This window comes from Odocoileus virginianus, chromosome 11 (assembly GCF_023699985.2).
Source record: "Odocoileus virginianus isolate 20LAN1187 ecotype Illinois chromosome 11, Ovbor_1.2, whole genome shotgun sequence".
Lineage (NCBI taxonomy): Eukaryota > Metazoa > Chordata > Mammalia > Artiodactyla > Cervidae > Odocoileus > Odocoileus virginianus.
Genome location: NC_069684.1, coordinates 14404779 through 14430389, shown reverse-complemented (window position 1 = coordinate 14430389; position 25611 = coordinate 14404779). Strand labels below are relative to the sequence as shown.

Here is a 25611-nt window from a genome sequence, read left to right as displayed (position 1 = left end):
AACCCTATATGCAAAACAGAAAAAGAGACTCAGATGTATAGAACAGACTTGTAGACTCTGGGAGAAGGCGAGGGTGGGATGTTTCAAGAGAACAGCATTGAAACATGTATATTATCTAGGGTGAAACAGATCACCAGCCCAGGTTGGGTGCATGAGATAAGTGCTCGGGCCTGGTGCACTGGGAAGACCCAGAGGGATCGGGTGGAGAGGGAGGTGGGAGGGGGGACTGGGATGGGGAATACATGTAAATCCATGGCTAATTCATTTCAATGTATGACAAAAACTACTGTAATGATGTAAAGTAATTAGCCTCCAACTAATAAAAATAAATGGGGAAAAAAAAAGTATCAATATTAATTCTTTAAAAGAACAAGTAACTCAGTAGAAAATGGACAAAAATGTAAGAATATCCACATTTTTTAAAAAAAGGAAACACACAGCCAATATATATTAAGATGTGTTCAAATCATCAGTGCTCAAAGAAATACAAATCGAGTCACCATGGGAAATCATCTATACACTCATTTGATTGGCAAATCTTTGAGTGTGACAATATAAAGGGCTAGAGAGGATGCTGATCCACAGGCTCTCTTCTATGTTGCTGGTGAAAGTATAAAATGGTATAAAGTGGAAACAACTTTAGCAAACAATCTGACATATTTCCTATCATTGAACTTTAACTTAGCCTATGATCTAAAAATTCTACCTAGATATATAGACAAGCGCAACTTTTATATATGTACAACAGAAGAAACACAAAAATACTCATCGCACTAGGGTTCACAAGAGTAAAATCCTAGAAACAACCTAAATGCTTATAAATTCATGGTTTATTCACACAATAAAGTATTATGCAGCAGTCAAAACAGAATGAACGACATCATACAACAAAGTGCAAGAATTTTAGTAATATAATTTTAGGTGAAAAGTCTCAAAAGGTCTCATATGACATGATATCCTTTTATAAGTTAAAAATAAAACAAAAATATGTACATTAAGGAATACATATGGATGCATAAAAATTTATAAAAGGAAAGCAAGGGATTGACCGATACAGATCAGAATGATGGGTATTTCAGTTAGAGGCAGACCTATGAGATTACAGAGGTATGGTGAGATTACAGAGGTATGGGATTACAGAGGTATGGAGAGTTGAGGACCATAAGCAGAAGTAGTATATTGTCAAGTTAGCTGTTTTTGTAATGGATGGTCGGTCTGTGAGTATTATTAAAAATAATATATTATATATAGTATAATAATATATTATTAAAAATGAACTAAATAAAATGAGCCATGCATGGACCAATGATGTGAGTGAATTAAGAAAAGAAACTGCAAAATTCTGAAGCCAGGATTCAGATCAGTTTTAGGAAAGGACCATTTAGATAACACTGAAAATTTTCAGACAGTACTGAATAGAGGCAATAATTTTTAAATGTTCAAATGAATATTTACATAATTTCATTTATTTAAATATGGGCAGTTATTTTTTATTTTATACATAAGCCTTTAGAAACAGAGAAATGTATAAATAAGATAAACAAATCTCATTAGTAATAGTCTAGTGTATTTCCATTTGTTTATGCCTGTTTAATAGGGTTCTTATAAAGATCATATTTTTATATGATTCTACATCCTGTTTATTCATAAAACATTGTTACATGTTTTGTCCCCTGATCCAATTCAATAACTTACTACTCCCAACACTGATATAAAATAATTCCCAAACACTGATGTTACTCTTTACTGATGATCCCTTAGACTGTTTCCAAGTTTTCCACCACCACAAACAATTTTATGTGATAAACATCTTTGGGAACAAATGATTTTCTACCTTTTATACTGTTTCCTCAGGCTAGATTCCCAAAAGCGAAAATTTTAATTAAAGGAATTAAAATCACATGAGTGAGCATTTACTTCATAGTAAGCATCACATATGCCAGGCACTGTTCCAAGTGCTTGTGCTGTGTGTGTGTCTGCACTCAGTTGTGACTGACTCTTTGCGACCCTATGGCCTGTAGCCCAGCAGGCTCCTCTGTCCATGGGATTTACCAGGCAAGAATACTGAAGTGGGTTGCTATTCCTACTCCAGGGGATCTTCCTGAGATTTTAACTCATTTAATCAAAATAACTCTAACTGACTGCTGTACTGAAGAAACACAACATTGTAAATCAACTATACAATAAAAATTTTGCTCCAATAAAAATTATAAAAAAACACAAAAAACAAAAATCAACACAACAAAATCATAATAACTCTATGAAGTAAGTACTATTATTCTCATTTTCACAGATACAGAGGCACACAAAGGTTAAATATTTTGCCCAAGATCACACGACTTGAATTCCAAAAATATGGCTCCAGGGTCTATGCTCTTAGTTACCATGCTATACACAATTTTGGGTGGTGGGAAAACAAAAAAAAAGATTGGTGATAGTACTATTAAATATAGATTTCCACTTATCACACTTTGATGTGAGATGGTTAAGGTATTCTGTTCCTCTGGTTCTCAAAGAAATTAGTTCTACTGTTTCATCTATAATGCTATAAGGTATGAAATAGGATATTAAGCCATCTGGAATAAGGGTGATATTATTTGGCACCAAGGAAGAAAATCTGGCTACATTTGTTAAAATTCTAGCAATCTTGTGAGAAATTATGCTTTATACTGTCATAAAGACTATTTTAACAAATAAAAATCCTTTATTTCCCAACCAATTTTAGAATGTGAAGGCTTAATTTGAAAAGTCCAACTTACATACCTTTTCGTACCCAGTCTCCAGTATGAATATTTATAGTCACACCCACTAAATTACTACTTCTCTGTCTTTTCTCCCAGAGAAAATCAAGAGCTTTTCTTGCATATTCCTATAATAAAAAAAGAAAAGCATACTTGAAAAACTGCATATCTTTGCCAAACAGAAATCAAGGGCCCATTGTATACTTTTAGGATTAAGTAAAATTCCAAAGATGATCACTTATACATTAAATTTCCTTACAAGTAAAAAATATTGGCTCTTTCAGCCAAATGAGTCTAGTTAGAAAGAATGACTCTAAAAATGCTATTTAGTGCCAGTGATCTCACTTTGAGACCATCCTTGTCCATCTACTCTTGTAGTACAGGTCCACATTTACACACAGGAATTATTGAAATAAAAACAGTTGGCATATATTAAAATAATTTATATCTTTTAATGCAAAGTGAAAATCTCCTTAGATACGCTCATTCACAAAACTGAAAGAGAATTTGTTAGTATGCCATCTCTGAAACAGAACAGGCATTTCAAATCCTACATTTTAAATAGCAGGCAACTTCGTTAGTGAAGAGTAAGTAAAGCAACTAGCATTCATTTAACAGTACCAAAATTATAACCTTATAATAACATTTTACTCTTTTCATTTATTTTTATCCCTTGGACATTAAATTTTCTGATTAAATTCTTGGCTTTGGATGAAAAGATGTTTAAAAAAAACAAAAGCAAAGAACATGTACAAAAGAATTAAGTTAAAATTAATTTCAGAGCATGAATCTACTCAGCATTGCAGAAGTACCCCTATAAAAGAAATCATTAAACCAAGTTGTCACTCTACAGATTTAAGAACAGGGTATAAAATAGTTTTCATTCTTGACTCAATCTATTTATGCTGAATTTATAAAACAAAGCAGCAACTTTACTTAATCGTGTAATTTCAGATCTGAAAAAAATTTCATAAAGATTACATTTCCCTATTCCTATCTTATAGCTAAAGAAACAGGACCAGTGAAATCAACAATTTAACCAAAGTTTAAAACCAGACTACAGGACAGCTATTAATGATATGAGAATTCAGATCTCTTCATATATACCAGACCAAAGGTCAACAAACTTTTTCTGAAAGGGGCCAGACAATCAATATTTTAGGCATTATGGGTTAGACAATCATTGTCACAATTACTCAACTCAGTCACTGCAGCACAAATATAGCCATAGCAAAAATCAATAAATGAGCTGGCTGTGTTACAATAAAACTTTGTTTAGAAAAACAGGCAGTGGCTTGATTTGGCCTTCGACTGTAGTCTACCAGTTGTGTATTAGCTTGAGTCTCTGTCAACTGTATGAGGTTGCTTCTTCCATAATAAATCACATTCGACAAGTTAAAGAAAAAGCATGGTTTTAAAATATAAAATAACCCAGTGGAAAGAGGCTGGGCTTCGAATTCAGAAAGTCGTGGATTCTAACTCTGGTTCCACTCCTCCACCCACTAGTCAAGCATCTCTGAGCCTCACTTTCCTCAAGTGCAAATGCACCTCAGAGTTTGTAAGTCAAATTAAATTAGGAAGGATGTAAAGAATGACATTTTTTTTTTAAATGAAGGAAAAATACTAGCCAGCAAGTTAAAGAATAAAAATTAAACAAAATAAGATTAACCCATTCTTAAGATACTTTGAACATACACCCACACACAGACCATTAAACTTGTTTTATGTATACTCAGCCCCAATGTGTCTAAATGCTAGTGTTATACAGTCCCTGTTTCTGCTCATTCTACGTGCACCATTTGCTGAATCTGAAACAATTCTAAGTCATACGTTTGAACATAGACTGTTACTATTGCACTCCAATGACATGGTTAAACAAGTAGCTAAAATAAAAAGTGTGAGACATAGCTAGTTAACAACAAACTATTTGGAGGATATTAAGTCTTTGGATAACGAATGATATTACCCCTGGAGTAAACAAACTTACAGACAAGACTCTCACTGAAGGAAGTGCAAAAATTTCACTATGTTTTAGAAGATTAGTGAAGTTTTCAGAAATGCAATAGACCACACAGAAGTCTAACAATAAAACAAAGAGACACAGTATTTCATACAAGACATCTGTGACATTAAATTTCATATAAGTACTACAGCTATGGCATTTTCTAAGAATAAAACTAAAAAGTTACAATTTGTGAACAAAATGCAAAGTTATACTTAATATACTATGCTTTTGACAATTAAAAACTATGTGCTGTAATTTAGACAAAATGTTCACTAAGATAACAGAAATCCAATTGATTCTCTTAATACTTGATCGATGAAGAAAAGCTATAAAGTAGTTATTTATGCCCAATACCCAGGAGACCAAACAATGAATAGCAAACCTCAAATATCGTTGCTCCTGTGAACCGACTTAGAGCAGCAAACTCGAGGATCAAGGTGCCCGCACAAGCTGTACAGGTGTCAGTCTCAGTACCTGTCCGGGCTTCTGGTTTTCTGATACCAAACTTCAAATTGATCTAAATAAAATCAGAAGATCATCTTTAGTGATTATCAAGAGACAATGATTTCTGGATAAGAATTATTTTTCAATTGAGACTCTAATCAAATCATGAAAATAACTGATAAAATAACACTGAAATTTTATCTGCTGATCTTTGTGACTTTCCGATTAGCATCTAGGAAAGTACATTCTAAGCACATACTATTTATGGGATGAGTAAGTGTTCATTTAGCTGCTTCTTCAAGGATATCAAAATTCAGTATCAATATAATAATTATACAAAACAAATACCTGCTATAACAATCGTGTTCTCTGAACAGTTTGAACTAGTCAGTACCAAAATAGGAAACTATACCAAATTGAGGTATAACTAAAACAAACTGAGGTTTAACTGAGAATCTGTGAAAAAGCAGCACTATATTAGTTTTTCATAGAGAAAAAATTAATTACAGTATACATTTAAAAGAAGATTAAAATTTTATTCACAGGTTTTAAAATGAAATTCTGAAATATAGAGTATGTTACCTGCTGACAGACTAACAAATAACACAAAGAAAAATGTTTCAATCAGCCAAATAACACCACAATATAAACTTGAACCAAGCTGGCCAGAAATGAGCTCTAGGGTTTTACGTGGGTATAAAAAAATAACCATTAACTGTTTAATAGCATTTCTGTCCAGCAAATACTTCTGTGTTAAAACCATTATTGCAAATAGTATCAATTATGTACTCATATCCAAGGGAGGTTGATTGTACCAATTTTCATAAGCAAAAGCAGTATTTACTAAGTATATTTAAGAAGGATGGGAAGGTAGTTATTTTCTACCTGTAGTCCTCTTCTAAAAAAAAATCTTAAAAATTATATTGATACTTCTGAGGATAAGTAAGTAATATGACTTTGTTTTACAATGATGACCTTAGTAGCTTCTGTTTCAATTTCTTATCTGCTTCTCATGTTATGACAAAAGTGAAAACTGCTAGATTCTTCAAAATTCAGCACCTCCATTTATAATAAAAACTAAAAATATTTACTAAAAGTAAATTCAACTAACTAAACATTTAGATGGTTTAAAATAATTTTGATTTCAATTTTAATATGTTAAGGAAACAAAAAGATTAACAAGAAAGTTTAAGCCACACTAATAAGCAAAGAGATTTCAAATTTTAAACCACACAAGCAAAAGAAATTTCAAATTAGAACATGTTTCCATTTTTTCCTCACTAAATTGGCTAAAAGTGAAAGTCACATCCAACTCTTTCCAACACCATGGACTATACAGTCCATGAAATTCTTCAGTCAAGAATACTGGAGTGGGTTGCCATGCCATGCCCTCCTCCAGGGGATCGTCCCAACCCAGGGATTGAACCCCGTCTCCCGCATTGCAGGCGGACTCTTTACCAGCTGAGCCACAAGGGAAGCCCAAGAATACTAGAGTGGGCAGCCTATCCCTTCTGCAGCGGATCTTCCTGACCCAGGAATTGAACTGGGATCTCCTGCATTGCAGGAGGATTCTTTACCAGCTGAGCTATCAGGGAAGCCCAAATTGGCTGAAGAGAGATAATACACAGTGTGGGCAGCAGTATGACCCATGCACTTTTACACAACATAGAAGTATAAAGTAGAACCTTTCTGAAGAACAACTGGTCAATAAGCACACAAAGCCTTAAAAAGCATTCCCTACTTTATGGCTTTTTTTCTTCTAGTAATTTATCCTAAGGAAGAAATAAGTAAAAAAGATGTGTAGAAGGATATTCACAGACAAGCTATTTAAAAATATCATAGGATAGAAATTTAAATAAGAATTTAATACTAGTCTGTTTCTTAAACAATAACAACAAAAAAGATGTTTTCATGATCCACTAAATCAAAGGGTAAACGAATGGGCTGCGACCTCCAGTTTGAAAAGCATATATTATTGCGCTGGATCTCCAGTCAGAGATTTCTTGATGAAGGAAATAAGTCTTATTTATATTGGTAGAGAAGTTATTATGGCAAGCCTAAAGGTTTGGAAATGAAAAACAAAACCAAAAACTCCCTAGGTGTTTTGAAAAACACAAACAGATTATTTTGTCTGAAACAGAACATGCATTTCATTGAGGTATGGGTGTGAAAGAACCTCACAACGAAAGTCGATCACCAAACCAGAAAGAAACCTGGAAGTTAAAGGACATTCACTGCAAAAGGCAGAGTCAGTAAATTTCTGAGGGCAATTTGATAAAAACCATGCTTTAGTAAGATTAATTTTTAAGTCTCTGAAGCAAAAACTAGAGAGAAAAGAGTAAAATATACATTTGTAATAGTTTATGAATACAATTATATTAGTTTCAACAATAAAGAAAACAAATAAACAAATAAAGCATTTAACAGGTTGAGGTATCTGGCCCAGGTAAGAAGAAAAGAGTAATACTGTTATTAATAATGAAATATATCAGTAGAGAGTTCTTCCCATCTTCAATAGCTCCTTTCCCTCTGCCTTAAATATAAAATTTTCTTGGGCAGGTGGGGAGGGGGGAATAACTCCTAGGACTTCCCTGGTGGTCCAGTGGTTAAGAATCGACCTTGCAATTGCAATGTAGGGAACAAGGTTTCAATCCATGTTTGAGGAACCCACGCTGCGGGGCAACTAAGCCTGTAAGCTGTAACTACTGAGTCCACCTGCCACAACTAGAGAGAAGCCGACCTGCCACACCAAAAAGCCCATGGACGGCAATGAAAGACCCAATGCAGCCAAATAAATAATAATAATAATAAAAACTCCCTCAACTGACCGTGCTTGTGCTGCCAACTCTTCTTAACTACTAACACAGAGGAAATCTTAAAATGAATGTCCCTATACTTTCACCTACGTTGAATCCCTCTTCCCCTTTATTCTGCCACATTACATCCTTCAAGGCTCCATTTACCCCTATTATCCTAATGTTTGCTGGGACATCTCCTTCTGAAACTCTTTTTTTAGTATTTTTAATACCATACACCACGTTGTGGTTCTCCTCCTAAGTCTCCGAACAATCTCCTTTTCACTGCTGTACTTCTTCCTCATTCCCCTCTGTCCTGTATTCCCTCACTATTCTCTCCTCTGGAGAGTGAACACCTACTCTACTGCTTCCACCACATCGTCTGCACAAATAATTCTGGGCCCAAGTTCTAGTCTGGCATTTGTTTCTTCCTTCTGCAGCATAACCTTATGCAATGACACAAAAAGTTTTAACAAATCTAAATTATCACACCATTCAAGTGCAAATTAACCAAAATGGTCATATAAATTTGTTATAGAGCTTGAAGCAATTTTTTTCCAGCCTTAAGCAGCTAAGGAATGATGGCTGGATCACAAAAATTGATTCTTTCAAAACAGCAAAGTATACAAAGGCTGCCACATCTTTCAGAATTACTTACTCTTGGATAAGGAAGGCCACTGGTAGTATTGAAAGCTGGTAAAAGTTTGTAACCCAACTGCTTTGCCATCTGGAGAAGCTCATCACTGTACCACTGCATGTACTCGCCTTTTTCTTTCAGCATGATTGCCAGTGAGTGTCCACCCAAAAGACCCCTACAACCAGAGATGAAACATTAGTCACATTGTACACATACCTACACATCATCACCTAAACAGATGTGGGTACCTTGCTACTAACAATTTAGAGTACATAAGGAACAATCACAGAAGAACATAATTTCCTACCTAACTCTGGCTACTCAGTTTGTGGCAAACCATTATTAAACCATGGCCAGTACAAAAAAAAAAAAAAAGAATAAAATGTTGTAACTGTTGTAAAAGGTTTGGCCCCTGGAGAAGAGAATGGCAACCCACTCTAGTATTCTTGCCTGGAAAATCCCATGGAGAGAGGAGCTTGGTGGGCTACAGTCCATGGGGTCGAAAAAGAGTCAGACATGTCTGAGCAACTAAACAACAACAACAAAAGGGTTTGGCATTCTTAAATACCTTACATTTTCTTAAAATAAAAAACAACCTAGAAATCATTTATCTTAATAAATTTAACATATTTGATTTTAACAAATTTTAAATTTAATTATAGCACCATGAAATCTCTTGACTTCTAGTATAACTAACAAAAATTTCCCGCTCTTTATTAAATGTAATAGATTAATAAACTCTGTGAAAAGCTAAAAAACTATTTTTTTAATTTAACTGATTAATAGACTCACTTTGCCTGTGTGACAAAAGGAAATGAGTTATAGTAACACAAAAACAACCATTAAATATAAAAATGAAATAATGTTGAAACGTGAATTAATAAATCCTGCACTTCCTGTGTTCCAAGGATATTTCAAACTGTTAGTTCAAAGGTAATCCTATAAATTCAGTTTGGCTTGAAGAAGTGCTAAGGTTAGTAAAATAGATAAGCTGGCAAAAAAACTGGGATGTAGCTAATATGCAAATACTTGACCTATTGTCAGTCCTTTTTTAACAACATACAAGATTACCTTTGATTTGAGTCTGCACCTTTGATCTGAGTCTGCAACTATTTCCAAAGCTTGTTGCTGACTGTGCCTCACATATAGCAGGGTCATTCTGCAGTCTCTGTGTTTTACAGTATCCCACCTTTTATTTTTTAAACATAAGAAATTTCTTGCTTTACTACCACCAAGAAATAAAGAGCATACCCTTATTCTTCTGTTATTAAAATTAGAGTTCAGTATCTCACATACTTACCCAAGAACTCTGATGTTTGTTTCAAAGACTGATACAACTACATCATTATCTAAGTTAACATCTCTTAAAACTTTTCTCACTGCATCTTCAAATTCTTTAGTTTTATTTAATACCTAGGAGAAGAAAATTATTGAAAGTAAAGTTATTTTCAACCAAGACACAGAAAAATATCCTCAGAATGAGCTACTAATAGCAAGTCAATACCTTAAGACTATAAAAAATAACACAGAAAAAAATGTTTCCCTTAAGCATATTATAAAAATGTGATACTATCTAAAACTGAAAAAGATTAAATGCCTATTTATAGTCCAAGGAATCTTTATATACTTCTTTTTAGACACACTGAAAAATCATCAGGACTTTAAAACAATCATCATCAGAACTGTTAGCTGGTGTGTATAACCCATGACCTAGAGCTCCAAGAGGTGAACTCTACTAGGATTTGGTTCCCAAGTCAAACAAAACAAAACCCACCCTATTCGTCAAATATCATTTTAAAACTTGCTTAGTCTCCAAAGAAAGCACATCCTCCAAGGAATGATCAATTGGTCCTAAACCATACAACACTTGCCATCTTCACCCCATGGACATCATGGCCCCTAACTGAGGAGGCAGTGCAATGTTGGGCTAAAGAACAAGCTCTGATTTGAATTCTGGCTCCTTAGTCTCATCTCTGAGCCTGTTCTTTCATCTACAAAAAGAGGAACTACCTATCCTCAGAGGTTTGTTTTCCTAAATGAGGTAATGCACGCAACCTGCGTTTAGTAGAGCACCTGAAGCACGTGACTTAGTAAGTGCTTGACACCATTACTATCTATTATGACCATTACTACCACGAGGGTCTATAATCCTGACAAGATAAGAACTCTGGATGCCTGCAGTGAGCTCCAGAAGAAGGTCACTGTCATTACACAGGTTGTGTCGATTTTTCAGTCTAAATTAAGGTTGCACAAGTAGATGTTATTTAGATCTCAGGTCCATTAAAAGTAAGCTTTCCTTTACCTGACTGTTTAATCTTTTTGTTTGATAATATTTTATAGTGCTTTCTCATCTGATCTGGTACTTCACTAAAAATCCTAATTTGGGGACTTCCCTGGTGGTCCAGAGGTTAAGAATCTGCCTGTGAACGTAGGGTTGCTCCTTGGTCTGGGAAGATCCCGCATGGCAAGGAGCAACTAAATCGATGCGCCCCAACTACTAAGCCAGTGCTCCAGTGTCCGGGAGCCGCAACTAATGAGCTGTGTTCCCCCCAACTACTGAAGCCCAAGCGCTTAAAAGTCGCACTCTGCAATAAGAGAAGGCAAGGCAATGAGAAGTCTGTGCCCCACAACAAAGAGTAGCCCTGACTCGCCGCTACTAAAGTAGAGAAAGCTCATGCGCAGCAATGAAGACCTAGCACAGCCAAAAGGGAATAAAAATTTTAAAAATTCTAATTTAGGCATAAAACATAAGAGTATGACTAAAATTTAAGTAAAGTTTAGGGTAAGCCTTGAGTATAGCATAATATAAAACCCAATTTTAAATTGAGCACTTTTCTTTCTCAGTCTCAAAGTCCATGTAAATTCTGAAGCCACAAATGCGAATGTACAAAGACCTGTATCACTTCTGGGAGACACAACTGTTCTACTCACTCCGCACACACACACATACACATGTTTGTAATATAATTATTCTTTCAAAGTCTATCTCCTGAGAATTGCTCCCAAGAATAGTACCTATGCTATTTGTTTCAAAGAAGAATAAAAATGAGGAGAGTTTTGTCCATAATTAGCTAAAAATTCATTCTAACAGCTCCATTAGTTGACAAGTTTCTTAAGCTCCTAACTGATAACAAAGAACAAATTCAGGTCTCTTCCTTTCCCCCCTTTAATTTGTTCAGAATCTTTCTCTCTGTAGATTTCATGGTAACGTTGACTTTAGTGGTAAATTTAAAGTTTTAGTGTTTGATTTCATTACAATCAATAGAAACTAGATGTCTAGAATTATGAACAAGAGTTTAAATTGAAAGATCACTCAGCCATTAAAAAGAATTCATTTGAATCAGTCTAATGAGATGGACGAAACTGGAGCCCATTATACAGAGTGAAGTAAGCCAGAAAGATAAAGATCATTACAGCATACTAACACATATATATGGAATTTAGAAAGATGGTAATGATAACCCTATATGCAAAACAGAAACAGAGACACAGATGTACAGAACAGACTTTTGGACTCTGTGGGAGAAGGTGAGGGTGGGATGTTTCGAGGTTAGAACAGCATGTGTATTATCTACAGTGAAACAGATCACCAGCCCAGGCTGGATGCATGAGACAAGTGCTCGGGCCTGGTGCACTGGGAAGACCCAGAGGAATCAGGTGGAGAGGAAGGTGGGAGGGGGGATCGGGATGGGGAATACATTAAATCCATGGTTGATTCATGTCAGTGTATGACAAAACCCACTACAATATTGTAAAGTAATTAGCCTCCAACTAATTCCTGGTACTCCCTGCCACAAAGAGCAAGAACTCAGGTTACACCAAACAGTACTCTTAAGTGTGATCTGCTGACCAACAGCACCACCAAGTGGCAGTTTGCTAGAAAAACACCTCTTTGGGCCTGCCTTCAGTCTACTCCATCACAATCTGCATTTTATTTCAGTGAGATCCCCAGGTGATATGTAGCAAACAAGTCTAAAAAGCACTGCATCATTACACGTAGTTCTCAAATTTTAGCATATGTTAGAATCATCTGGAAGCTTGTTAAAAAAAAAAAAAAACACTCCTGGGCATTATTCCCAGACTTTCTATTTCAACAGGCCTGGGATGAGGTGCTACAATCTGCATCTCTAACAAGCTGCCAGGTGATGCTGATGCTGGTGGTACTGATGCTGGTGGTGCTGGAATCATACTTTGAGAACCAATGCCAAAGTGGTTTAATTTCAAAGTGGAATAGAACCTATTCATAATAATGGCTGCTCAATTATAGACCAGCAGATTTCTATATATAGGGAAGTTATGCAGCCTAGAAATACATTTTTTCCTTCATTTCTGATAAAAAAAAAATTTTAAAACACATAGAATATCTGAGGTTGAGGTTCATAAAAATCACTAAGAGCTTAGAGAGAGATGATGGAGAGCTTCCACTATGTAAGGATAAAGCCAAGATGACAGAATGAGAAACAAATGTACATCCACCTCTGGTCTTTCCTAATACACAGCTACTGCCCCTCACTCACTCCCCTGTATCAAGACAGACATGAGGTGTATCATCCAGCTATACTTATAAACAAATAACACCACTGAGCTTCTTCCAGCGTGGCAACTTGTGTCTCCTGGGATACCCATTTATCTTTTTCTCTTCTCCTATCATAGCAGAACACATAGGACTACTAAACCAAAAATAAGGTACACAACAGTCTCTCTTACAGTCATTATAATATGGTTCACACATTCCTTTTATTTCTGAAAAATGAAATCACAACTTTCAAAACTCTGATACAGCTAAAAAGGTCTAAACAATCATGGACTTCTCAACAAAAAATATCTCAACTATGGCTAAATTTTATAAACAAAGAGAAGCTTTAGAGATACAAAATAAAGCCAGGCCCCACTTCAGGAAAATTAAATCAGAGTAACTTGGGAAAGAAGAATATTTTTTTACACTTCTTAAGTAATATTCCTAAGGTGCTGATATAGTTGAGAGTCTCTGATTAAAAAAGAAAAGAAAAAGAGAAAAGAATCACCCAATGAAATAAAAATGTAGAAACAGTATTGGGAAGAAAAGCCAGTCTCTGAAAAGTTTCTGCCACCACAAAGATTTTTTGTTGTGTTTTTTAAAATATTAATCAATACTTTAGACATTAACTCAACTTTGAGAATCATGCCTTAAGGAAAATTCTGAAACAAGCCTATTTTTAAACCATAAATGATCTGAGAGTAAAAACCTAGAAAGACACTACATTCAGTAATCATGACAGCTGGAACTGAGCCATTCCCCTCTGCCATCACAAACCACACCCAACGAGAATTAATTTAAATAATTTTGCCTCCCATCAGGTTTAAAAGGAGTGCAAGTAGTGATCACTTGGTATTAAAATCACTTTTGAGAAAGAAGTAAACATTTAATGGACCTAACATACAAAAATTTTAATTTAACAATTTTAGTATCATTGCAGCATGTCTTTCTGGGAACAAGAATATCAAGAGCATTTTTTAGAATTACTTTCTTCCAATAGCTTCAACCTACTTGTCCAAAAGGAAACAACTTTTCTGATTAAGGGGCCATCATGTAAGCTAACATACCTATAAATTTTAAGTATCTCCATGATTCTACATAATTTCACTTGACATTCACATGACATTATCAACTAACAGTATGAAAGATTTATTTTGAAGCAAAGACTCAAATTATCTTAAATTCTGAAAGCTTCTATTTCAGACTTACTGTACTACAATTATATTCATAGTACTTAAGCACACATATTAAGAAATTTATAAAATAATTTAAGAAGAATCAAACCTACCACAAGAGTGTCCAAAGAATCAATCAGTGTCAGGGAAAATCTATGAAACAAGAATAGTGAGATACAAAACATTAGAATTCTGAATATTTGTATCCATGAACATATAAGACATTATCTGCATCCTACTGACTGACTGGCAGTTTCCATTATTCCATTAACTAGTACTTTCATGCAGCTACAGTACCATGTAACCTATAAAACACTAAAATAACCTGAAAAGCCTTAACATCACATTTACATTAGGCATAACTACAAATCTTTCAAAGTGAACAGAAATATTCATTAGCTCTTTTAAAAGCAAATAAAAAATATCAACACATCAACACCTTTTAAGTGTCAACGACTATATACATTCTAAAAGTCACATTCATCTTAACAAACGACTAAACTTTTCACTGATCTAAGAGGTAAACTGATTAATATTGTACAAAAGATAACAGAAAGGAATAAAGGAATTTAATGTAATACTTAAAGCAGTCTTTGAAATTTAACCAAGTCCCAGATACACAATTACACACTGCCTCTAAGATGCCTTAACACTTGAGAACTTTGAGATGCCATGTTATGCCCTTTGTTAATACTCACTTTCCCAAGGCGTCATCAACATCACCCCGACTTGGCTCCTGGCCTCTAACCCGACCTCTGCAGGTCAAAGGCATGAGTTCATCTGCTGGGTAAGCATGTTCCTGCAAGGAAAGTCTTAGTGAGTCACTAAGGAAAGTAGGAGGAAAGTGCACATCTTTTAGAGAACATAACTTTTCAGTTTTTTTAACAAAAGTTTTACTATTCTTACAGTCCATGAAACCTTAAAAGAAAGCTTTTTAGCTACAAATATGTACTTGTAAAATACAAGACAATATTTCCTTAAAACTCTAATAACAATCTGTTTCCCCTCCACCCAATCTCACCTACAGGTGTATTTTATTCTTTTTAATAACTGCACAGTGATAGTTTAATATTAGCTAATATTATTGAGTACTTACGTTCTAAGCACTGCTCTATATGTTTTAGTTTATTTATCACATTAAACAAATTCCATTATTTCTTTTTTTTTTTTTCCCCATTCCTTCTTTTTTTTAAACTGAAGTACATTTGAGTACAATGTTAGTTTCCGGTGTATAGTATAGTGTTTCCATATTTTCATAGATTATACTCCTTTAAAATTTATACCAATGGCTGATTCATGTTGTGGTTTCACAGAAAACAAAAATCTGTAAAGCATTATTTCTGTTTTGTAGAGGAGAAAACTGAGGGCCAGAGAAATTAAGTAAGCCTATGTAATGCAACCAGTAAATGACGGATCCAAAATGCAAACGTGGCAACCTGATTCCAGAGCCCACACACTTCATAGGACCTGCTCCTTACGGTATTCCAAAGTATGGGTACTGATGAGCATGTGGGTTGAACTCAATTTTTTGCTGTATAAACAATGCTTCAATAAACAGCTATATGTCCATATCTCTTGTACATATGCTTGTATTCTATGGATTAAATCTCTAAAACCAGACCCAGTAGGTCAAAGATATGGATATTTCATTTTTTCTGTGCTGTGCTTATCCAACTTATCAGTCATATCCAACTCTTTTCGACCCCATGGACTGTAGCCCACCAGGCTCCTCTGTCCACGGGGATTCTCCAGGCAAGAATACTGGAGTGGGTTGCCATGCCCTCCTCCACGGGCTCTTCCCAACCCAGGGACTGAACCCAGGTCTCCCGCACTGCAGGCAGATTCTTTACTGTCTGAGCTGCCAGGGAAGCCCAAGAACACCAGAGTAGCCTATCCCTCTTCCAGGGGATCTTCCTGACCCAGGAAATCGTACCGGGGTCTCCTGCATTGCAGGCAAATTCTTTATCAGCTGAGGTACCAGGGAAGCCCCTTCATATATACTAGCTACTATATCAAACTGAAGACAAAGATATACACTCTTAACAACACTCTCAGGCAATGGTCAACAGTTCACATTTTGCCATTGTCCTGGATAAAAAATGGTATCTCAAGTTTCATTACAAATGAGGATAAATATTTTTTTGCATTCAGTTCAGTTGCTCAGTCGTGTCCGACTCTTTGCGACCCCATGCATCTCAGCACGCCAGGCCTCCCTGTGTATCAAAAACTCCTGAAGATTACTCAAACTCATGCCCATCGAGTTGGTGATGCCATCCAGCCATCTCATCCTCCGTCATCCTCTTCTCCTCCTGCCCCCAGTCCCTCCCAGCATCAGGGTCTTTTCCAATGAGTCAATTCTTCGCATGAGGTGGCCAAAGTATTGGAGTTTCAGCTTCAGCATCAGTCCTTCCAATGAACACCCAGGACTGATCTCCTTTAGGATACACTGGTTGGATCTCCTTGAAGTCCAAGGGACTCTCAAGAGTCTTCTCCAACACCACAGTTCAAAAGCATCAATTCTTCAGCGCTCAGCTTTCTTCACAGTCCAACTCTCACATCCATACATGACCACTGGAAAAACCATAGCCTTGATGAGACGGACCTTTGTTGGCAAAGTAATGTCTCTGCTTTTTAATATGCCATCTAGGTTGGTCATAACTTTCCTTCCAAGGAGTAAGTGTCTTTTAATTTCATGGCTGCAATCACCATCTGCAGCGATTTTGGAGCCCCCCAAAATAAAGTCTGACACTGTTTCCCCATGTATTTGCCATGAAGTGATGGGACCAAATGCCATGATCTTAATTTTCTGAACGTTGAGTTTTAAGCCAACTTTTTCACTCTCCTCTTTCACCTTCATCAAGAGGCTCTTTAGTTCCTCTTCACTTTCTGCCATAAGAGTGGTATCATCTGCATATCTGAGGTTATCAATATTTTTCCTGGCAATCTTGATTCCAGCTCGTGCTTCAAACAGCCCAGCGTTTCTCATGATGTGCGTATAAGTTAAGTAGGTAGGGTGACAATATACAGCCTTGACGTACTCCTTTTCCTATTTGGAACCAGTCTGTTGTTCCATGTCCAGTTCTAACTGTTGCTTCCTGACCTGCATACAGGTTTCTCAAGAGGCAGGTCAGGTGGTCTGGTACTTCCATCTCTTTCAGAATTTTTTATTGTGATCCACACAGTCAAAGGCTTTGGCATAGTAAATAAAGCAGAAATAGATGTTTTTCTGGAACTCTCTTGCTTTTTCGATGATCCAGCGGATGTTGGCAATTTGATCTCTGGTTCCTCTGCCTTTTCTAAAACCAGCTTGAACATCTGGAAGTTCACAGTTCTCGTATTGCTGAAGCCTGGCTTGGAGAATTTTGAGCATTAGTTTATTAGCATGTGAGATGAGTGCAATTGTGCAGCAGTTTGAGCATTCTTTGGCATTGCTTTTCTTCGGGATTGGAATGAAAACTGACCTTTTCCAGCCCTGTGGCCACTGCTGAGTTTTCCAAATTTGCTGGCATATTGAGTGTAGCACTTTCACAACATCATCTTTCAGGATTTGAAGTAGCTCAACTGGAATTCCATCACCTCCACTAGCTTTGTTTGTAGTGATGCTTCCTAAGGCCCACTTGACTTCACATTCCAGGATGTCTGGCTCTAGGTGAGTGATCACACCACTGTGATTATCTGGGTCGTGAAGATCTTTTTTGTATAGTTCTGTGTATTCTTGCCATCTCTTCTTAGTATCTTCTGCTTCTGTTAGGTCCATACCATTTCTGTCCTTTATCGAACCCACCTTTGCATGAAATGTTCCTTTGGTATCTCTAATTTTCTTGAAGAGATCTCTAGTCTTTCTCATTCTTGCATTTCTCATTCTTTCCCATTTTTGCATTAGCCACTGCTATTTCTTTTTAGAAATGTCTATTTATACCCTTTGTTTATTTTCCATTGGTTGTCTGACTCCTTATACATTGTTATGTAAACATTTTTTCTCCTATCTTTCCTTTCGCTTTCAACTTTGTTTATGGTACTTTTTACTTTAATCTTTAAATATGTAGTTAAATCTATTAGTCTCTTCATGGTTTCTAAATTTGGGGCATGGTTAACAAGCCTATCTTGGGTCTCTGAATACAGCACTCTTATAATTTTATTTTTTATACGTCTAGATATTTACTCCATCTGGAATCTAATTTTGCTTATGATGTGAAGTGGGAATGTACTTGTATTTTCTCCCCCAAATAGCCTATTTCCTAAATACCACTTTTTAAACAATTCATCCTTTCCCTAACTGCTTGAAATATAGCTTATAAAGTGTCTACATGAACACACGTTTGTATAGCCTCTACTTTGTTCTACAGACCTAGTTCCTACTCCTATTGCCCTACAGACCTATTTGTTTTGCAAACCTACTTCCTGCTTCAAAACCATTGTGTTAATCAGTCTTTGCCACATGCCTTGCTACTTGGTTAAGCAATTCACTCCCCCCAATTATTTTGTTGTAAATTTTCTTAGTAAGTTTTTCAAGTTTACTCTTCTGGATAACTTTAGAATTTCCTTAAAATTCCATTGAAATTTTAATTGAAAGAGTCTAAATTGGGGAGAATTGATATTTTTTGACCAACTGAATCTTCTCATCTAGGACTACTTTATCAATATACTAGCTCAAATCTTCTTTTATGAATTCAGTTTCCACCACAAGCTCATATATTTCTTAATATTTATTAATAGGTACTTTTTATTGAAATAGGTTGATGTACAAATTATGTTAGTTTTGGGTGTACAACACAATGACTCAACTAATAGGCATTTTATAGCTTGAGTAGATTGTTTTTTGGATAAACAATCATGACAGCGTATGTCTAGTCTAAATGATAATGAAGCACACGCAAGAATCCTCCCTCTTGTCTACTACACAGTGAAATGTTGTATAATTTTTTAAAATTATTTTTAATACATAGCTAAGCTTGAAAATAAGAAATTTTCCAGTACCAAAACTGAATAGTGGAGTGAGAAGATGAAGCTGCATTGACCACAACATGGGCATTAGGAATAAAGACAGGCTTTAAAGGGAAAATGTTAACACCCAAAGTGTTGGGAGATGTTGGCCCTCCATGCATGGCCATAACCAATGAAGTAGGTTCTTTAAGTTGAGTAGTTGCGTTAATGAAACTGGACTAGAATATCTCCAATTACTTGGCTGTACCTCTTAGAAAAGGAGAGAAACAAGAAAAGCCTGCTAAACTTTATATTGTCTTTAACCAGGGGACTGTCCCTAAAAGAGTCCCCCAAAATTAATAAAATGTGACTCTAAGAAACATTTAGAAGCTAGAATCACTGTATTACATATTTCAATATTAGATAATACTTACTGACTACCTGACAAGGATAGCAGGATTAATATACTCACCCTTTCCCCTAATTCAACTTGGGATTTTTATCGATTATATTATTATAAACAGTTTTCACTTTGCATGTTTTCACTATACACACACAAATTGAGATTCACAATTTAAACTTTCAGCAACATGGTTCAAATTCCAAGTACCACTGTATTTTTAAATAACCGCACAGAATGCAAACTGAAGTGCCCAGTTCTTCCATCCACAAATCACTACATAAATACCAGATGCTTCCTGTGATCAGCAATCAATCACATCACTTCTTTCAAAGTGGAACTAGTGATTGATCACTGTGTATTTTTTAGTTCAGAAAGCAAGCATGAAGTTACACGTCTCCTTGTCACCTAGTGATAATCCTACATGACAGTTTGACAGTTTATAAAAATAGATAATCAAAAGAGGAAATTAACCAATGAGGATGAAAGCTCACAAAGAAATGAAAAGTGGAAACACTGAAAGTGAAATTCACATTGAACATAAAAGATATAACAGAAGAAACAGCTGACCATGGAATGTTGATACTGCTGTCACTGAAGCATTACCTAGATATGCAGCCAGAGGAATTCAGTAAAGACCAAATTATCCACGTAGATGAAAAAAGTGGTTGTGACATAATAATGCCTGCAGAAATTTCATGACACAGAGGGAAAAGGATAAAATTCTTGAAGTGTGTCCAAACTTTAAATTTCTGTATCTACCACACCAGGTATAGCACAGATTTATGTTGTATCTTAAGTCATACAACAAGAAGAAGGCAAGCAAGGCTAGTCCTGTTCTAACTTCTCTTAGTGAGGTTTTTACAAAGAAATAATACTTCAACTGCAAAATCTCTAGTATTTTGAATAACGGTACACTAAGTATTAGCTTTAGCTAGTTCAAAAATTTCTCTGTACATTTATAACTATCAGAAAGTTTTAAATGCTTTGACAAAGATTTTTTTAAAGGTTCATAACATTTATAGTCTGATCTGGAATCATAATTTCCCCAGTTGCTAGTGTTAGAATTCTACTTAACTGGAGTCAATGCACACCACTTTTCTTTGGCGTCTCCATTCCTGAGTTTTATCTCTTGGGTGCCTGGACTTTGTCCTCAGGTAAGTTATTTTTGTTTACTTTAAAACAGCGTCATCAGTACTGTTATTTCTGGGTTAAGCTGGCTCCTGCCTTACACTTGAAGAACAATCCGAATGATTATAAAATGCCTGAAACATATTTTCTCTCCTTTAGAAGTTTGAAAATACTATTCCTCTCTTCTTGCATTCATGAAATATCACCATGGCAAAGTTTCTAAGACTACTCTGATCCTTTGTACCTTGAATATGACTTGTTCCTTGTATACCTGTATGCCCATATGATTCTTAATTCTAAAAATTCAGCAAAAATATTCCTGACCCTCAATGTCCAACTCTATCCTCCTGCCTCTCACTTAACTCAATTATCTAGATTCCAAACTCATTACCATGTTTGCAGCAAAAAAAAAAAAAAAGAGGTCAGGAACACTACACAGATGGTCACACAAAAGGAAAGACCAAAACAAAAAAAATTAGACTAAATACAAAAAGACTTGCAGCCTGCAATCCTTCAGGTTATTTTAAAAACTTCGGTGTTCTACAATGATTCATTTCCTGAGGAAAGGATTCCAGGTAACAAATGCTTTGATATAATTAGAATCCACATGCAGCTACCAAATTCTAAATTCAATATTTTATAATTTTAATATTATATATATATTTTAGTAAAATTCCTAATTACTTTTGCATGTGGCTTTGAGATGTCAAGCTTCTCTATTTTTTTCAGTTAATTTCAACAGAACCATGATTTACCAGAATGCACAATATTTTTAATGCTTTATAGTTTTATATTTAACATGTATAAAAAAACACTTAGAAGTAACTCAAGTAACATTTTTTAAAACTTGCTTATGTATTTTGAAAGATATTATATAAGAGATCATTCAAATGTTAATTTGATTGTAAAGAGCTCTTCGTAAATGGCTGCTTAGAAAGCTTAATAATACTATTTTTAGGGTTTTGCAAAACACCTACACAATCACCTTTATCTGAAATTAAATATGAAACTCAAACCCTAAACTTATCCAGGTAAGAAAAATATTATTAGCAACTGAAAACCAGAATAATCAAATAAGAGAGCTTTGAACCAGGTGTAAAACTACTTTATGTCCCCCTGTTTCAACATTAAGGACAGAAACAAAACCACAACCTTTTCTTTTGGTTAACCACAATGCAAACTACAGTTGGTTTGCATGATTTCAGAGCAATGCGCGTGCGCGCTCAGTCACCCAGTCATGTCAGGCTCTTTGCCACCCTGCCAGGCTCCTCTGTCCACAGGATTCTTCAGGCAAGAACACTGGAGTGGGCTGCTATGCCCTCCGCCAGGGGATCTTCCCAACCCAGGGATCAAACCCAGGTCTCCCCAATTGCAGGCGGATTCTTTACCACCTGAGCCACCAGGGAATCATAAAGCAAACTACAGTTGATTTGCATAATTTCACAGCAATGCATACATGGCAAATAAACAGCATACATGGCATTATACGTCAAACATTCTGGCTAACTGAGGTTACAGTAATTGTTTCTCTTCAATGTATTGCCAGAACAAAGGATAAGAATTTTCATACTTTCAAAAACAGCCAGAAAAAAAAAAAACTTTAAAAATTATCACTAAAAATAAAACTCAGGCGATAAAAGTCCTATATCAATTAAGTATTGATAGAACATGTGCTTAGCTAAAAGCAAGAGCAAAAACATAAAACACAGTAGACTCTCCACATCAAATTCTAAATTTACTAGCATTTTGATACAACAGTTTCAAAACGCCCCAATCAGGGACTTCCTTTGTGGCTCAGTGGTAAAAAATCCACCTGTCAATGCAGGAGGCATGTGTTCAATCCCTGATCTGGGACCCATAGAGCAATTCAGCCTGGAGGCCACAACTATGGAGCTAGAGCCCGGAAATTGCAACTACTGAAGCCGGCGAGCCCTAGAGCCTGTGCTCCACAACACAGCCACTGCAGTGAGAAGCCGGAGCACCACGACTAGAGTGTAGCCCCTGCTCTTCACAACTAGAGACGCTCGAGCAGCAACAAAGACCCAGTGCAGTGAAAAACTAAACAAACACAAAAGTTTAAAACACTCAGATCAGGACTTCTCTGCTGGTCGAGTCGTTGAGAATCTGCCTGCCAATGTAGGGGCCATGGGTTCGATCCCTGGTCCGGGGAGATCCCACATGCCTCAGGACAACTAAGGCCGTGCGCCACAACTACTAAGCCCACGTGCTGCAACTAGGGAGCCCGTGCCCTAGAGCCTGTGCTCTGCGACAAGAGAAGCCACCAGAATGAGAAGCCCTCAGACTGAAATGAAGACTAGCCCCGCTCACTGCAACCAGAGACAGCCTGCGCAGCAACAAAGACCCCGCACAGCCGTAAATACATACATAATTAAAAAAACCCTCAAATCACAGCAGCATCCAAAACTGACTTTTCCGTAAAGCCAATTCCAAAAACTAGCCAAGGGGAAGAGACTTTATTCTACTAAAACCAACAATAAGACAGAAGTACTGTTTACTTAGAATAGTGAGCTACTGAAGACACCAAATCTATTTAATTCCCCATAAAATTATATACATTTTAAATGTTTTATTACAGATCCTTATTGTTAAACACCTCACCTCCCTTCTTGAAGCAGGTAAGATATTCCTTCCTAAAACAAAAACTAAATGATATCTAATAAACTATTATATACAGATAGCACATGCTAGTTACTGACTGAACTTACATAATTTTTCAGTTCTCTTTTCACCCCAAATCAAATATTCCTTTTCCCTTTTGTTCTAAGTAGTGATTTATCTAAACTATTTATTTAAATATTTATCTAAATATTAAATATTTATCTAAACTATTAAATTATTAATACTTCTACCCTTAACATATAGTCCTTTGACTACTATATTTTATGAAATGTTTCTCAGCACTGAAGGAGAAAAAAGTAACAAAACTGCAATTATCTGATAAGATTTTAAATTAAGCACAGAGCAGAATGCTGGCAAGCTTTAGAAGTCTGTACTCAAGAATAAAAGTTTCCAAATTCTTCAATATGTTAATCAATTTGGTTTGATCAATGATAAAATGAACTTATGAAATAATATTACATGGAATAAATAATAAATAATAATGTTGTAATAAAATAAAGTCCTGCTACCAACAGATATTTTTAGCAAGATTATTAATAATGCAGAAAAAGTATTTGACAAAATTTAATAAATACCCTGTGATGATGAAAATTCTCAGCAAGCTAAAAATAGAAAGGAACTGAATATAGAGCATCTATTAAAAACCCACAGCTAATATCACACTTAACAGGGAAAGGCTAACTGCTTTTGTCACAAGATTAGGAGTGAGACAAGGATCTCACACTTCTTTTCAACATCATACAAGAAGTCCTAGCTACTGCTCTCAGAAAAAATAAAAGGTACACAGTTTGGAGGAAGAAGGAAAAATCTTTTTTTGCAGATCACATGACCGACCATGTAGGAAACCTTACGGAATTTACCAAAAAAGCTACTAGAAATCATATGTGAATTTAGCAAGGATCTCAAGTTATCAGAAAAAGCTGTATTTCTGTATGACATCAATGGACAACTGGGAATTAAAATTTGAAAGACTATAATTTACCAGAGCATTAAAAGTATGAAATACTTATGAATTTAACAAGAAATGTGCAAGACTTGTACACTGCAAAGTACAAAACACTGCTAACATTAAGAACTAAATAAATGTACAGAGACACAATCTTGATGGATTAAAAGATTTGATACTATTAAGAAGTCAAACTCTCCAAACTGATGTATAGATTTCAACATAATCCCAATCAGTATCTCCATAGGCTATTTTTTTTCCAGAAATTGACAACATGATTCTGAAATTCACATGGAAATGCAAAATATCTAAAATATTGAAAACAATTTTGAAAAAGAACAAAGCTGAAAGACTTATACTGCCTGATTTCAGGACTTAATATCACTTAATTCAAGACTGATACGGATGGACTAATAGATATTTAGATCAGTGGGAAAAAAGATACAGAGTCTACAAATGGACCCAAGCATATACAGTTAACTGATTTTACAAAGGTGCTAAAGTAATTCCATGGGACAAGGATACTCCTTTCAACAAACCATGCTAGAATAATTGGATATCCACAAAGAAAAAAATATAAACAAAGCTTTACCTCATACCATGTATACAAACATTAACTCAGAATGAGTAATAATAGATCTCACTGAAAAAGCTAAAATCATTAAAACACCTAGAAGAAAACAGGAAAATCTTTGTGACTCTGGGCTAGGCAAATATTTTTTTAGGTAGGGTATAAAAGACATAATTCATAAAAGAAAAAGAATAAACTGGACTTGGTCACAAGTTAAAACATTTATACTTCAAAAGACATTAAGAAAATTCAAAGGCAAAGTACAGACAGGAAGAAAATATCTGTAAAACATACATATGATAAAGGACTAATATCCAGAATATATCTCTTATGACTCAGTTATAACAGGACAAATGACCTGATTTTAAAATAGCAAGAGATTTGAACAGATGTTTCACCCAAAAAAGATATACTAAGCACATGGAAAGATTCTCAACATCATTAGTCATCAGGAAAAATAAAACTAAAATCACAACAAAATACCACTACACACCCACTAGAATAGCTAAAATTAAAAAGACTGAAAATATCAAGTGTTGGAGAAGATGTGGAGTAACTAAAACTCTTAAATTGCTCATGAGGAATGCAATATGTTACAGCCACTTTAGAAAAGTCTGGCAGTTTCTTATAAAAAGTTAAATTTACCCTTCCCATATGATCCAGCAATCCCATTCCTAAGTATGAAAA

At 35.5% G+C, this 25611-nt stretch overlaps 1 protein-coding gene across 7 annotated transcripts in view; it reads right to left on the bottom strand.

Annotated features, from left to right (window-relative positions):
• Nucleotides 1-25611, bottom strand: part of EDEM3 (ER degradation enhancing alpha-mannosidase like protein 3) — a 76976-nt gene that overhangs the window by 35281 nt on the left and 16084 nt on the right. For all 7 annotated transcript variants that reach the window (XM_020870568.2, XM_070473943.1, XM_070473945.1 and 4 more), the window contains exons 3-8: nt 15012-15112; nt 14427-14466; nt 9923-10035; nt 8644-8797; nt 5129-5263; nt 2764-2869 (exon numbers count right to left, since the gene is read on the bottom strand). In XM_020870568.2, the coding sequence (XP_020726227.2) occupies nt 2764-2869; nt 5129-5263; nt 8644-8797; nt 9923-10035; nt 14427-14466; nt 15012-15112 (649 nt within the window). The remainder of the gene's footprint in view (nt 1-2763; nt 2870-5128; nt 5264-8643; nt 8798-9922; nt 10036-14426; nt 14467-15011; nt 15113-25611) is intronic.